Genomic DNA, 16,244 nt, shown 5'->3' with positions numbered 1-16,244 from the left:
TGCTACCTGATGGCAGCATAAACTCCAGAGTTGGCAGGGTAAGGGTACCTTACCTGCCATGTTGAAAAACTGAAGTGGGTAGAGTCAGCAGCCAGGGATGCTGCTTCAATCTTAGCCACTCTGCAATTTGAAATGATCAGAAAAGAATTATAAATATACAAAAGACAGATTCAGATGAAATAAACCTCTAAATGATTTACATTGTGTGTAAACATGTTATATAGGCTTGGAAGAGAGAGGAGAAGGAGGATAGAGTTATATACAGAAATAGATACTTTTAAGCAGAGTCTTTAGAGAGACAGTAAAAATAATATAAAATAAGCCACAGAAAGATGGAAATCACACAGGGAGTCTGGATTATGTTGTCCTTGGGATTTTTAACTGCAGAAAGACATTTGATTGTAAACCTGCTGAGTTAAACCAATAGATATATTTTAAAGGTATCTTGACTTCAAAATTTGTGTCTAAGGATACATTACTTTGAATAAGAAGTTCTGCTTTTGTTTTCACAGAAGATGAAGAGCTGTGGATTGATTCAAGGCTAATACGGTTTGATCAGCCAAGACCACCTGAAAGGTCTCCAATGACACCACGGCCCAGTGTCATGGATCCAACATCCAAAATCAGGTTCAAAGCACCTGACAGAGATGATCCATCCTCACAGCTTACAGCCAAGATTTAACTATAATTCTTAATTTTCTCAACATCCCCATTAGATTACCAGTGCCCCCAATCAACAGGAAGTAGTATGAGAAGCTATGCCCAAATTTCTAAAATATTATTTATAAATGTTTATTTTTATTTAAAGGAGATTGATTATAAATGCAATATCTTTCTAAAGAAGAAGGGAGATATAGATATGATAGGATAAAAAGATAGATTATTGAATCTACTTTTAAAAAGCAACAACTTGTTTGAAGTGTTTTACATTGCTATGGATTTTAGTTTATTGATGCTAATTTAAAGATAATTTTGTTATACTGTATGTATATTTCTTCTGTTGTTTAAGGTATTATGTTTATGCAGCTCAATTAAAAATGTTATATATAATTAAAAATGCAAATTAATAGACATCTATAATAGTCAAACTTACAGTCATATTAATTAGGTTTTTTAGATATGCAGAGATATATTTCAGGTAGATAGGTAATCTTCAAACACTTCAAAGACTTATAGAATATGGCATTTAAAATGTTTTAAAAATTTAGACTTTCTGGACAGTGAGACGTGTCTGTTCCTGGCAGCACTGATTTATTTCAAAGAAGATGATAGACATTGAAGAAACTCCATATAGAGTTTGCTTTCCTTATGAAAAAAGCCATTTGAGCAAGAAACTGTTCTTGCCTGGACTGTTTAACAAAATATTGTATCGACTGGCCATGCATCACAATGGCATGTAGATTGGTCCTCACTCATTCTGTGTCTTGCATTCTGCTGCTCATTGCCGTTGACTTGGTCTTTTCCAGTGCTATATCCCAGCTGCATGGGTTTCTCCTATAGCAAACCACCATTCCCCATACAGTGTGTGAGCAGCCAGAGTGGCTCCTGGCCCATGCATGCAGTTAGTATGGCTGGAGGCACCCCACTGTATCTGTTCTCCTGCCTACATAGTCAAACATCATGCACATTCAAACATCAGGTATAATCAAACATAATCACTACAGCTGATTAGTCCTGCAGAGCTCCACTTATGCTGCCAGTAGATCCATTGAGACACCGGGGAATTCTTAATGGGGAAACTAGGTTTTAAAAAGAGGGGAGGAGGATGGAATCTTTCCCATGTTTAGATTCAGAAATATCACAATGCAGGGAGCTAGGACCCTGTAAAGTGCTAGTATGGATGGATTGCAGATGGAAAAAAATAAATGAGGAGATAAACCATTTAGCTGACATTGACATAATATTGATTTTAATAATTATCAGTTTGCTAAATCATAATTTATTCTTAAAAATGGTTTGATAACTGTGCCAAATATGGAAATTTGACTGATAGAAAGACTTACTATTGATAGTATGCAAGCTTTAGACAGATGGACTACTGGTAAGATAGAAGACTTAGAAAGATTTACTAATGAAATTTTAACTGATAAGATACAGGCCTTAGAAAGACCCACTAAGGAAAATAAGAAAAATATTCACACAGACAGAAGAATTTAGAACAGAACCTACCACACCACTGCATTATGAAATTGAAGAGGAATTTACCAAGGATTTTAGACAATCAACCTTAGTTTGTCCAGTTTCCATACAAGAGCAACCACCAGATTATAGTCATCCCCAAGGCTATGCAGAAGATGACTGGAATACTGCAAAAGTTTTAGATTTGAAGAGATTTAAAGAAGCAGTCTTTTCATATGCCATGAATTAACTCTATGTGAAGCAGATGTGAAATTCATGAGCAAATCAGAAGATAATTATTCCAAAAGACTAGGGAGATGTAGCTACAGAGTATTGAAAACTAGCCCTCAGTCATGATGGAAAACATGGTGGAAAGAGGAAGGTAGGGTCATAGAACAGTGAGGTAGGGTTAGAGGTATGGAAATTTCCTAAGACCACATACTTGGGGAAGGCTAGTATGCTGATTTGCAATGGAAATCTAGATTTGATGATCACACCTTGGTGTCCTATTTTATAGTGGCTTTGAATGCTTGGGACAGGGTAGAAGAATCATGAAGGAGTACTGAGTCACTTATACAAAGCCTAAAGGAATACTTCACTGATTTTTTACAAAGATTGATTTCATCTGTAAATAGAATGATATCAGATCCAGAAGTTAGACAAATATTAATTGAAACTTTGGCTTTGAAATTGCTAATTCAGAATTGAGAATGGTGATTAGGGATTTAAAGGCAATATTAGCACTAATGGAAGAATGGATTAGAAATATGGCTGATATTGGGTCTTACACTAATGATGCAGCTTTGATAGAGGCAATTTCTAGAAATTTTAAGAAAAATAAAAATGTGAAATGTTTTAATTATGGTAATAAAGGTCACTTGAAAAGGAATTGCAGGTGAGATGGTCCTAGAAACAATGTTTTTTCTAGAGATAATTCAAACAGAAAGCCCCAGCCTTCTGGAGTATACAGAAGGTGTGTCAAAGACTAGCATTGAACAAATGAATGCAAATCAACAAGGGACAGGCAAAGTAATCATTCAACATTGGGAAATGCCCTTAGGGGCCTTCTGCAGGCCCCAACATCAAATTTGGCTCAATCATTCCCTGTCAACATGAGAGAAACTCATCCAAAGAGCAACTAAAAGACTTAATACCTGTTGTTAAAAACCTGCTCTAGGTATGACCAAAGACAAACCAACTTGCATAAATACAAGAAAAAGATCAGGAGATACCAGAAAACAAGTATTTTGGCAAACTGCTATAAGTGATCACAAACAAAAGCTTAAAAAATATAAAATGGCATTAAAATTGAGGGCTTGATAAATATAGGTGCAGATGTAACAAAAATTTCACCAAAATTTGGCATCTAAATTGGCCTCTTCACAAGGTAAGTGTTCAGCTTTTGGGATTAGAACTTTATTTCATATAAAACAAAGTGCAGGATGCATCAAGTGTATGGGGCTAAAAGCACAAATAAGAAAATTAAAACAATATTATGCTAACATAGCAATGAATATATGGGGATGGGATTTGTTGCAGCAATAAAAAAACACAGATTAACATTGCTCCACTCTCAGAAACAAACCATAAAATAAAGAATGCTTCTGAGAGAAATATTAAAATGTATAATGAACAGTCACAGACAATTCAGGTTGTATGTAACATGGCACAACAGAGGTGATATTTCAAAAGTAGCAACAGTCCTACCTTTAGAATAGTTAACTGACAAACCTGTGTGGGTGGAACAAAGTCCTTTGATATCAGCATAATTACAAGCACTAGAACAACTGGTACAGGAACAGCTAAATACTCAACATATTGAAGAATTGACCAGGCCTTAAAATTCTCCTATATTTGTCATTAAAAAGAAATCTTGAAAATGGAGAATGTTAACCAATTTAAGAGCCACAAATAAGGTAATTCGGCCCATGGGCCTGAAATTCCTTTGCTCTCTTTATTACTTAAAGCACAGTCTGTTATAGTGATTGATTTAAGACTATTTCTTCACTGTAGCTTTACAAGGACAGGATAGAGAAAAGTTTGCCTTGACAGTGCCTACTTATAATAATTCCAAGCCTGTTAAAAGGTATCAGTGGAAAGTTTTCAACAAGGAATGTGAAACAGCCCTATCTTTTGTCAATATTTTGTACAACAGGCATTGGAAATAATATTTAGTTTCTTCAATAAATAATTTCTCATTATAAGGATGATACCTTACTAGCTGATTGAGACTGGGACACCTTAGAAAAAGGTTGAAGAGGTAAAGAAATTTTTGTTTTGCAGAGGATTACAAATTGCTGCTGAAAAATACAAAGAGAGGATTCTATTAATTACCTAGGATATAAGATAGGTTTACAAAAAATTCAATCACAGAAGGTATAAATCAGCAGAGATCAATTATGAACTCTTAATGATTTTTAAAAACTGCTGGGAGATATTAACTGTCTATGGCCCACAATTGGAATAACAACTCAAGAACTAAATAATTTATTTCAAAGCTTTACAAGGTGATAAGGACTTACATAGTCCAAGAAAATCATCACCTGAGGCTGAGAGAAAATTGGCTTTGGTTGAAGATAAATTATAGGATGAACACATAGATCACTTGAATCCAGAGCTTGATTGTATCCTGCTTATTTTTACCTTCTACACATTCCCCTATGGGAATTCTTATGCAGAGAGAAGATAATATCTTAAAATGGATATTTTTACCACACAAACAGAGTAAAAATTAAGGACCTGTGTTAAAAAGATTTCTGAATTGATTCTGAAAGGAAAGTTGGGACTTCATCAATTAGCAGGAATAAAGCCAGCAGCAATTGTGATACTTTTTACTGATGCTGAAATTGCCTCATTATGTATGGAAAATGAATATTGGCAAGGAGTTTGCAGTAATTTTGTGGAGATATTAGTAACAAACATCCCCAAAGCAAGAAACTTCAATTTGTAAAAGGAACTAATTGGATACTTCTTCACATTATATAGGGAACACCAATCAGGATCCCCTACATTCTATATTGTGTAAATAAATCAGGAATGGCAGGTTATAAGTCAGGAAAAGTAAGTAATAAGTGGCTCAAAGGCTTTATGATTCAGTTAAAAGTTCAGAATTATATGCTATTCCATGGTATTATTAGATTTTCCAGAACCTGTTAATATAGTTACTGACTCTCAGTGTGCAGAGAGTTGTTGTACATATTGAAATCACTAAACTTATTCCAGATGATTCAGAATTAACTGTGTTATTTATTCAATCCAAGAAATAATCAGGAATAGAAATCATCCCTTATGTATAGCACATATCAGATCACTTATGGACATACCAGGCCCTCTAGCGTAAAGTAAAGATCAAGTTGATCAGCTATTAGTAGGAAATGTGCTAGAAGCCTCATAATTTCATAAGAAACACCATATTAAAGCAAAGTTTTGAAGGTAGATTTCTCCATCACTTGGCAGCAAGCCAAAGAAATTATATAGAAATGTCATACTTGTCTTTCGTATAACCAAACTCTAGTATCTGTAGGAAGTAACCCAAAGGGTAGTAAAAAAAAAATTGGCAAATGGAAGTCTTTCTTTTTGCAGAGCATGGAAAATTAAACTATATGGACCATGCCATAGATAAATTTTCGGCATTTCAATGGGCAACAGTTTTGAGTTCTAAAAAGCCAGATTCTGTAATAACATATTTATTACAAGTATGGCCATCAGGGGAAACCTATACAAATTAAAACTGACAATACTCCATCATATGTCTCTAGTCAAATAAAAGGATTTTTTGCATATTACAATATAAAGCATATTACAGGTTTACCATATAATCCTACAGGACAAGCAGTTATAGGAAATTCTAATCTCACTTTAAAAGATACACTAAATAAACAGAAAAGGGATATTAAAGGCTTCCAGAGTTAGATAGCACAATAGTTTATTAACCTTAATTTTGAAGTGTGTCTGAAAAAGGAACAACATCTATGGAGAGACATTGGATAATGAAAAAAAAACTACTGAATTAAATCAGCCTGTATATTTAAAAGATGTGTTGACCTCAGAACGGAAATCAGGATATGTGTTACATTGGAGAAGAGGTTTTGCTTTTGTTTCTACAGGAGAAAAAACACTATGAATACCATCAAGATTGATAAAGATTTGATTCAAATAGGAAAGTCCTCTTGATTAAGAGAGAAATTGTAGTGCCTCAACTGCATAGCCATTCCATCTAAATTAACTTATAGGATTGACATATGTCTTCCATTTGATCTGCCAAAAAAAAAGGAACCTCCCCAAAGGTAGAGTTGGTATAGTGTTTTCTTTTTGTCTTTCCAGGAGAATAAAACCATCCAACTATAGAATCTGAATACCACTGGACAAATATGACATCTAAAGAAGAAGGACAAGTTGTGCAGAGAAAATGCCCCAAGAAAGAATAGATTGGCTTAATTTTATAACACAGTTCCAACAGTAGAATTTCCATGTCTTCTCAAATGTTTGTTTCTACAGTTCTCTACAGACAAATAAGGCAAATGGTCTTTTTGTATTCCCAACTTAACTAAAATTTAAAGCTGGCTTTGGGGTTGGAGTGTGGCTCTCTCCTTCTCTAAACCCAAGAATACATATTAGAGGAAAATCCATGGTCTCTGTCTCATGTCAGAAAGCCACCTGATAGGAGACAGAAGAAACCCAAAATTAAGGGACTATTTCATGTCACTAATTTCACAATCCTTTATTTTAGACTCTTTAAAACTTTCCTTAGGGTATTAATTATATTATCTTAAAATTTATAAATGTTTACTTATTTATTTATTTATTTAAACTTCTGTCATATATTAATGGTCATATAGAGAAGTAGGTCATTAGAAGTAGGCTTCATCTGCCTTTCCGTACAGGATTTCAGTATTGAGTTTGAAGCAGGTAACTAGGAATTAAGTTTGTGTATACCAGATGTATTTTGTAGATTGTGGTCATTTAAACAGTCTGAGATCTACTGCATGTGACATTTAAAACAGCTAAGATTTTTACAGTAATCTGTGATCATTCTTAACAATGACCTTTGAAGTTTCTAAAATGATGATGGGGCCCCACAAGGTCGATTCCACCTGGATTGTGGTAATGCCACTAAGCTGACAAACATGATACAAAGATCAGCTTTGGTCTACAATTTACTCATGACAATTTCAAGACAGGTAGATAAGTTGGTCCAGCATCATAGACTACTACAGCCAGAATTTCAGATAAGCCTTGCACTTTCCCATCTTATACAGAATGAAAAACAGGTAGCTCTCCCAGATCTTGATCTTTACCTCAATTATTTCAGGGTCCCATAAAGATGCTGTCACCACCCAGACAGAAGGAACAAGATGCCCACATACCCAAGAGGTGTGCTGGGTGTTTTTTAGTTGTTTGATGGATTTTTGTCATTGTTTAGGGGGTTTGGTTACAACTTGTTATTGGTCATGGTCAGGAAGAAAACTAAGCAAGGGATATTAGATTCATGGAACTTCTTCTGAAAATAAAAAAGGAGAATATAGAGAAGATAGGATAAAAGGGTAGATTATTGAACCTACATTAAAACTAAAAAAGCAACTACTAGTCTCAAATATTTTACATTGGTATAATTTTTGTATGTTGGTACAATTTAAGGTTAATTTTGTTATACTGTATGTATTTTTCTACCCTTGCTTGAGGTATTTGTGCATATTGATACAAATTTACGGTTATTTTTGTTATACTGCATTATATGTTTCTATTTCTTGTTTAAGGTGTTGTACTTGTGTGGCTCATTTAACAATGTAATGTTAAGTTCTATTCCTTGAAACCTATTTAGGATAACAAAAAATTAGAGGTTAGTAGTCAGTCATCTATAACAATCAAACTTCTAATCATGTTAGGTATGTTTTCAAGGTCGAATAGAGATATGTTTTAAATAGATGACCTTCAAACACTTCAGAAACCTACATAATATGTCATTTAAAATGGCAATAACGCAAGGCTTTTCTTGACAGTGACACACTTTTGATCCAAGTAGCAAGCATTTACTTCAAAAGAGGATGACAGGCATTAAAGAATCTCCATAGAGTTTACTTTCATTAGTGGCAAAGTTAGCCACTGAGCAAAGAAACTGTCCTTGCCTCAAATGCTAACAGTATGCTGTCCAAATTGGACAAGCAGAACACAAAGAATGGCAACTGCCAAAATTGCCAAGACAGGGTAGAACAGTCCTTCAAAATTCTTGCTTCACAGAAAAGTCTGTCAGATATTCTAGGCCTGGGGGCCAAAAATGCATGCCCCAATGTTCCAGAGGAACCTTGAGGTGCTTGTCTAGGCAGTCAGATGTCACTGTTTTGTTGTTGTTGTTGTTTTAAGTTGATAGCCCTACAAATTCTGTTTAATCAGGCAATATTATAACCCTTTCAGGTCTCTGATGTGGTTGAAAATTAGATAATTACAGATATAGTTTTCTGTAGTTTTATAGGAAGTAAATCAGATACAAAACTTTGGGCTCACCAAGATGGGAATTTTTTTCATATTTTCCAAAATATTAATGGATTAGACATTATGAATGTATTTTTTGCTTGATAATTGTTCTTATTGTAAACAGTTTTACTATGTAAGAGTTAAGACCTTTCCCTTTCATCCAGACAAAAATGGGGAAATGTTGTGGGGTAATCGTTCAAACTACCATCCTGCTATGCCAATAAATTCACCTTAAATCAAGGACAGAGTCAGTGACTGGCTGACCAAGATTTGCAATAGATTTTATGAAGAGTGAGAAAGTTGGAGAGACAGCAACAGAAAGAGAAAATGAAGGGCAGGGATATATTTCTGGGTCATTTTGATGGTTAAAACGGGGAGAGTGGGATCAGCTGATTGCCATCTGTTGTTCTTTAGATTTATCAGGTTTTTATCTCAATTTCTGATTGCTGAACTTTTATTAATACTAGAACAATTTAAGTAAAATCTATACAGTCCCAACACGACTCTCACACTCTGGGTCCACACACAACTCTAATACACTAGAACAAGATACACTGTGACCTCGAGTATTCATAATTGTTTAGCTTTCCTAAAGTCAAAGAAACAAGATACATATCTAATCTCAATAAGACCCAGCTCACTTCTACCATATCCCAGAAGCAAGACTCTCTGTAAACAGATTCTTGAGCTGCTTTCTACATTTGGGTCTCTAGTCAAGAATAACTCTGCCTCACATTTCCTGAGGTCATTGTGGGCATGACCACAAAGTAGCATCCACCGTATAACACACCCTGATCCAGGAAATTCTCCCACCAGTAGTCATAGCTTCTGAACCCATAAAACCATTTCCCTAAAAATTTCATCCATTTATTTGAACCTGTTTCTGCTTCTAGGCTAGGATAAACACCATTAAGGGTACAATTATCTTTCCAACTCTCCTCTATCAGGGGTTACTCTGAATGGAGACTATCCTGCCAATTGTCTAAATACCATGGCCTATACTCCATTGGTTGAGCAATGCCAGACAGGCTTCACAGGTCAAGTGTATGCACAGATACCACAGACACCAGTAATTCTTCACATTTATGATTCAAATGACTAAAGAAAGTCAAGCATCACTTGTCTCACCCCAGAGGGATGGTACAGGTGGGATTTGAGTGTCCTTGGGAATGGAGTCACCAGGGTGAATGAGGCTCTGATGAGGATTACACTTTTGGGTGGTTCCATCCCAACAGGTACTCACAGCAATGATGGCTCTCAGTCAGTGAAAACTCCTGACCTGGCCTGTTGCAAAGCTCTGTCCTCCAAGCATGACATTTGCAACCATTTTCGATCAGCAAATGTGATAATAAAAACACTATTGAGATCAGGTCTATAGATGTTTTCTGAAATAAGTGTATGGTGGGTCTTACACCTTCAGGTGAGATTTCATCAACTCCCTACTGGACCTCCCTTCAAGATGCATGTAACTGTACAAACTACACATGTTCTTATCTTGGAATACACAAAAGGTTAACTGAAGAAAACTTCATCTATACTGCTGTCGGTAGTTTGTCATCTGAGCCCTGGGGAGTTGTTTCAGTGGTGTGGCTTCTTATAGGTCAGTCATGCCCCTGTAAACACCCCTTCATCCTTGATCATTATATAATCAAATTACTCTTTGGTTCATCTAATTACTTTTCAGTGGAAATGTACTTCAGTCTTTTGTATGTGATAGTCAGATGTGAGAAGATGTTTGTTGATTAACACAAGACTTATCAGGTCTCAGAAGAATGCTGCCATTTTCCTGTCCCAGAAGCTCAGTGTGAGACAGTTGGAAGGCACAACAGACACCCTTCCTGTGACTTCCATGAAGAGGATTCATCCTTCATCCTGATCAATGAACATGGTCATCCTGAGAGTTCACTGTGTCTTCTGAGGTCCAGAATCCTCTAATCCTTCCTCAGGACTCAAATCTACTCTGACTGACAATCTATGGCTGGCATACCCAAGGGACAGGGCCAGATGGGCCGACTTTTCACTGCACATGTTTCATGGTCATAGTAGCCTGACCTCCAGGAACCACGTGCAGAGGGTGAACCCAGGGGGACTTGAGTCATTACAGTAAACCCACCTGCTTTCCTGAATTTGGGAAGACAGCAGAAAGAGGAAATCTGCATTTTATATGAAAATATATTTCTATGAGAAAAGATATGTGGTGTGCCAAAGAAGACTGTTTGTTGGAACTGAAGTGGAGATGTGCGGTAAATTTTCCCATTCTTTTTATCTGGGCTTGTGGAAGAGCATACTTGTGTTTGACTTCCTGCATATCTGGAGCTCTGTGTCTTAACCTTTCTGTTTTTGATTACCTCAGTCCCAGGTTATCTAATTGCTAGAGACAGTAAAGGCTTTGCCTGCAAGCCCTGCATTCCAAATTTACAGAGCCCACCCTACGTCCTCCATGGCCCTCACAACAGGACAACTATCCAACATTAGGCACCAGAACATAAAGTTCTTAAACTGACCCACACTAGCTGACATACACCTGCTTGCCTGTGACTGTAATAACCCTCTCCCACCCTCATTAGCCATAATGCATGTTCCTATCCTGTCTCTCTCTCTAGATGCTTTGCCTACCAAAGCTGAGCACCATGACTTCATGGGACATGCATGACATGTCACTTCTATAGGGACCATGAGTGCTGGTGATCAAGTTCAGGGATGTGTGGCTTCTCACACAAGAGTAAAACAAATCCAGGCACCATTTGATCACACGTGACACATACAGCAGAGAATATTTACCACTTTTACTAAAAGCTGAGATGTGAGAGGGTATGGATATATGGTCTGTCATCTCTTGGCACCTAGAATTATAACTACAGGATGACAGGGTAAGTGCAGTGGTCCCAGATTCAAGGTCCTGTGCAGACTCTGTGGTACTTCTCCGTGCACTAAATTTCTCTGGACAGCTCACAGGAATCTGTTAAAAACAGAGATAGTTGTCTCAGAGTGGTTTTCGTATGGTCATTATCTTACAGAAAAATCATGAATGTCAGTGGAACAGAAATAAGCAAAACATCAATCGCATTACCATCACACCTAGGGCTGACGATGTCTTTTGGTTTCAGCCCCACTTCTACCACAACATCTCCAAAATCATAAAGTATTGTTTTCTTAGGAGCCGTGTTGCGACCTGCAGGACAGATGGGTATCAGAATAGGGGATGGAAAGGACTCTTACTGTAGACAGTTAGCACACATATCATTCAGGTATTTTTTTCTGGGACCTGAGAGATTTCAAGTCAGAGAAAGAGAATCTCCAGCTGAATATTCATGAGCAGGAGAAGGACCAGGTGGAAGCAATCCCAAAGGACAGCAGTAGGTATATGTAGAGTCTCCACGTCTAGGTTGAGGGATTCCTAGGCCATTGTTGGGATGTCTTGTGTGCAGAGATTACTGTTTGAGGACTGTGGGTGTTCAGGATGACCTAGAGAGAGGGAGGAAGCACAGTGCCACCTGATGTTCAGAAGATCATGAGAGAAGAGCTACTGGAGAATACAAGCAGAGGCTAGAAATGTGCTGCCAGAATTGGGATCTAAGTGCTTGGTGATGGTGGATGGTGGAGGTCAGGTTTCCACCCAACACTGGTAACTTTGAACCCGAGTTCTTTTCATGTGCACTTTAATGTCTAGAACTCCCCCGTGAGAACAGACACAGGATGGAATGCTTGATCAGGACACCTCCATTCTCCAGAATGTGACTGACAAATCACTCTTGAGGAAAAAAACACATGCCTAAGTCCTGTTTTTACTCCCAACTGGCAGGTGTGTGTGTGTGTGTGTGTGTGTGTGTGTGTGTGTGTGTGTGTGTGTGTGTGTGTGTGTGTATGTGTGTGTTTGTGTGTGTGTGTATGTGTTTGTGTATGTGTGTGTGCATTGGATGGTTGGATGTGTCTGTTTGCAACCATGGTGACCAGAGAAGGATGTCAATCATCTTCCTCCACAGCTCTCAACACTGTTTCCTGAGACACAGTCACTCACTGATCTGGACCTTCATCAATGTGCCTTGATTGTCTGAATAGCCAGCTCTGAAGACCCACTGTCTCTTCCACAATAATGGTTGCAGACATGCTCAGCCATGTCTAGCTATTTATGTGAACTCTTGTGACATGGATTCAGGTCTTCATGCTTGCAGGGCAAGAGCTCTGATCACTGAGATTTCCTAAGCCTTGTTCAAGTTTCTCATTACATTTTAAACAATCTGAAGGAAGAAGTGAGTAACAAAATATTTTTCTCTACTTAACACTGACTAAAACTGTACATGAACCTTCCTTCAGCAATTTTTCTCTCACTTCTCTTTTGATATTATGATAAATGTAGATTCTAGTACCTCATATCTATCTCGATAGAGTGGGACAATTTATGTACAGCAGGAGTTGAGTACAACCCTGTCCTCCACGGACTGGTTGTCAGATCAGGCCCTGTTAACATGACAATAGCACATTGTCTCCAAATGATTCTCAGTGTCACCATGGGAAATGATTCCAAGCAGATCTCTTCTCAGAACAGGACAAGAAAAAGGCTAACAGAGAAAGGAAAGGAGGACCTAGGGCTCAGTGTGTGGGGTGTGGTTGTGAGCATAAAGTTTCAGTAGCCATCTGGAGAGGGCTGAAGACATATTAAGAGCTTGCAATACCCTCTCTCAAAAACCCCAATCATCTCAGAAAAGACCCCAAGGTGGGACTACAGTAAGAGAGCAGGAGATAGTGACCCACTCTGTACACACTGCCCCCCAAAATCATACTCATCTCTCACAGTCTTAGGCTCTGTGAGACGCACCCATGAGCATTGTCAAAATGTTGTTGTTCAAAATGCCCTCATAAAGGGCAATAGCGAAGTCCTTCCCACGCACAAACACAAATTTGATGCGGTGATCTGGCCCTGTGGAGAAAAATAAATCATGTAGCTGAAGGGCGATAGCACCAGAAAAGGAAGAACACAAACACAAGCACTCACAGATCTTGAAGACACCAGGTTTATGTTTAACTTTATCCATATACACCTTGAACTCAACACACCCGGTGGGTTTTCTGTAACACAAGACAAAAGCATGGCTTTCTCCATGATATTATCCCTGTCCTTCCCTGTTGCCCTCTTTGAGCTACACACCCCAGATACACTTCTAGTACATATAGTAACTAGCCAAGCATCAGCTCATGGCTTTCCACAACCCCTGAGTCACCTCCTTGTGTGCTCCACATCACAGCAGGTGGGAGCAGCAGAAAGATGGTCCATATCTGAAGATAGCCCATCTTCCCAGTTCTAAACAGTATATTGCCAGCCCAATCTATTTTCCCCAGGAGGCCAGGTCCTGCCCTGATTCTGCTACTGTGTCTCCAAAGGTATCCCCCAGAAGACTGAGTCCTGCACCTGCTGTCCCTACCCCTGGATCCTCACTGAACAAGGAACTCAGTGAAATCTTGAGGAGCCTGAGGTTCTGTGCCTGAACAGAAATAAGCACAGCATCTACAGGGCTCCAAGGAGCAAAGCAGCACTAGGAAGGAAAGCTTCAGTCCTCCAGGGAGTATCATAGGAGAATAGCATGTGATGCGCTGGACCTTCTGTTTGAATCTGGTATCCTGTGAACATCTCTCCTGTGCTTCCGAAAGTCAGCTGAACCATTGTCCAGACAAGAAAAGAGGATTCCATGTTGACATCGAGTGTCCAGCTGATGTCTAGGGCATCCACATGGTTAATGTGGTGATTCCATGGAGCCGAGGGCAGAGAGGGCTCTCTGAGTACAGGTACTTACGAGATGTTCATCCTGAACTCCAACTTGCCAATAATGTTCCTGACGAATGTGAAGGGTGGCAGTGGGCTGAACTTATTCTTATCAGGAATAGGCACGTTTCCTGCCCAGGCAACTATGTACCACTTTCCTAGAAGCTTGAGAGCAAAGCCACCCATTAGGGGGGAGCATGGAAAAGGGGAAGCTAAACAAAGGGGTTCTAGGAAGTAATTGAGATGGGAGGAGATGAAGGAAGGGCCTGGGGTAAGGGCCCTGTACCATTTGAAGGGACATAATACACTGAAGCATCAAAAAGAGTCCTGGTTTTGGTTTGCCCCTCTCTGTCATGAGTGGGTAGATCCTGGCAGGATAGTCCTGGGACCTTGAGTGGAAGATATAATTTCTGGGACAGATTGATTCTAGGGTTCCTGCACACATCCCACATAAAAAAAAAAAAAAAAAAAAAAACCAGAGAAAATCACCAACAGACCCAGGCTAAAAGCATGATCTAAATGTCCAATCCCTTTATTCTCAGACTGAAAAGGACCGTTGGTCCAGATTGAGCTGAGTTGTCAGAGGGAGGCAGAGTACCCAATTACCAGCTTCATCTGTGGGGAGTGCTTGCCTCCATGTCAACTGAGTTTCCAGGAGGAGGCCATGGAAGATCAGGGAAGCCACAATGGCATCCTTATCCATCAGTGCCAGGGCATGGGAGGAAGCCTGATCATCTCCAGGGTCTCTTATCTTATCAAAACTCATCAATTTAAGCATCAAAACATCTTAGGAAGTTCCTCCCTCCAGACTTCCTCATACCCAACAATGCTCAGCCCTCTGCAGACAGCAGCTCTGCATTGTGCACATCATCCTGCATGATGCTTTCATTGAGAAATAGAAACTCTGAAAAGAATCATTTCTGTGGACTATCTAGAAGGCTTTAGAAGACTGCAGGCTGACAGAGGAAGACGTGTGTTTCTGTGGCATATGATGAGACAGAGGCATTCTTAAATCACCATTTGGCATCTGGGTACCCCTGATGTCAGATATCAAGGAAAGCCATGCCGGAGGATGGACACTTAGTCAAAAAACAGAGCCTCTCAGTGATGTGCATTTTCAGCTCTCATCAGCAGCCCAGACACTCTCACTCAATCCACGGGAACCCACTGTACATATTCTGTCTGCCCAGCACTCTCACCTCATCAATAGTGACATTGTGTTGAAAATTCCTGTAGGATGATTGCTCCACAGAGGGCAGGGTCAGAGCCACAGTCAGCAGGAGCAGCTGCATGGTCGCCATGGTGCCACTATGTTCCTGGCCTTGCTGCAGCATTTATATCCTGCACTGGGCGGTACCACACTTGCCCCTGTCCATGCTATAGGTTCATTACACTGTTTTGTTTGGACCTCGTGAATACATGGTGCTAATTTCTGTAATTAGTCACCTGCCTGTGCTTTCACTTATTCTCAAGAAGCCTTGTCAGGAGCGAGAATGTTATCAGAGTGGGAAGTGACACCTGAGACCCAGAGTCAGGAGGATAACCAGGGCTCCTGTGTTCTCAACCTCCCCATGCCTGGCTCTACTAGCATTAAAAGATGCCACAACCCTTTTTCTTCCCTCTCAAAACCTCCACTTTCAAGAGCAGCCTCCAGCTTGTCTCCAGATAGCAGTGCTGGACAAAAAAAGTGTGTTCTCCAGCCACAATCCCCATGATAACTGAGCTATTGTACCGGCCTTCTGCACCTTGGCCCCTCTGTCCTGTCTTCCCTCATGAGAGTGTTGCACACTTCCCTGACTCTCCCCACCCTCACAGCTTATCTCTAACAAGTCATCATCTTGGCCCTAAAATACACATAAATCCCAACCCTCCTTTTCATGGAGAAGCTGCCTTCACA

General features: G+C 39.2%; 1 protein-coding gene across 1 annotated transcript; it reads right to left on the bottom strand.

Moving 5' to 3' along the window:
• Nucleotides 1–11,519: 11,519 nt before the first annotated feature.
• On the bottom strand, nt 11,520–15,681 carry LOC128102694 (odorant-binding protein 2b-like). Its single transcript, XM_052726697.1, has 6 exons — nt 15,547–15,681; nt 14,379–14,512; nt 13,583–13,656; nt 13,406–13,507; nt 11,660–11,761; nt 11,520–11,548 (listed from the first exon to the last, which is right to left on the bottom strand). Exons 1-6 carry the CDS (start codon nt 15,679–15,681, stop codon nt 11,520–11,522), a joined length of 576 nt encoding a protein of 191 aa, XP_052582657.1.
• Between the last annotated feature and the right edge of the window lie 563 nt (nt 15,682–16,244).

This window comes from Peromyscus californicus, unplaced genomic scaffold, assembly GCF_007827085.1.
Source record: "Peromyscus californicus insignis strain IS unplaced genomic scaffold, ASM782708v3 Scaffold_7__1_contigs__length_154581171, whole genome shotgun sequence".
NCBI lineage: Eukaryota > Metazoa > Chordata > Mammalia > Rodentia > Cricetidae > Peromyscus > Peromyscus californicus.
The sequence above is the reverse complement of the archived record's forward strand: the minus strand, read 5'-3'. Positions and strand labels throughout refer to the sequence as shown.

Bases quoted from the DNA above. Each gene is read 5' to 3' on its own strand.
- LOC128102694 (XM_052726697.1), bottom strand. From the start codon at position 15,681: ATGCTGCAGCAAGGCCAGGAACATAGTGGCACCATGGCGACCATGCAG. The intron at 13,657-14,378 runs GTAAGTACCTGT...CTTGTGTTACAG, and splicing joins GAGTTCAGGATGAACATCTC to AAAACCCACCGGGTGTGTTG. The intron at 13,508-13,582 runs GTGAGTGCTTGT...TTTTCTCCACAG, and splicing joins ACCTGGTGTCTTCAAGATCT to GGCCAGATCACCGCATCAAA.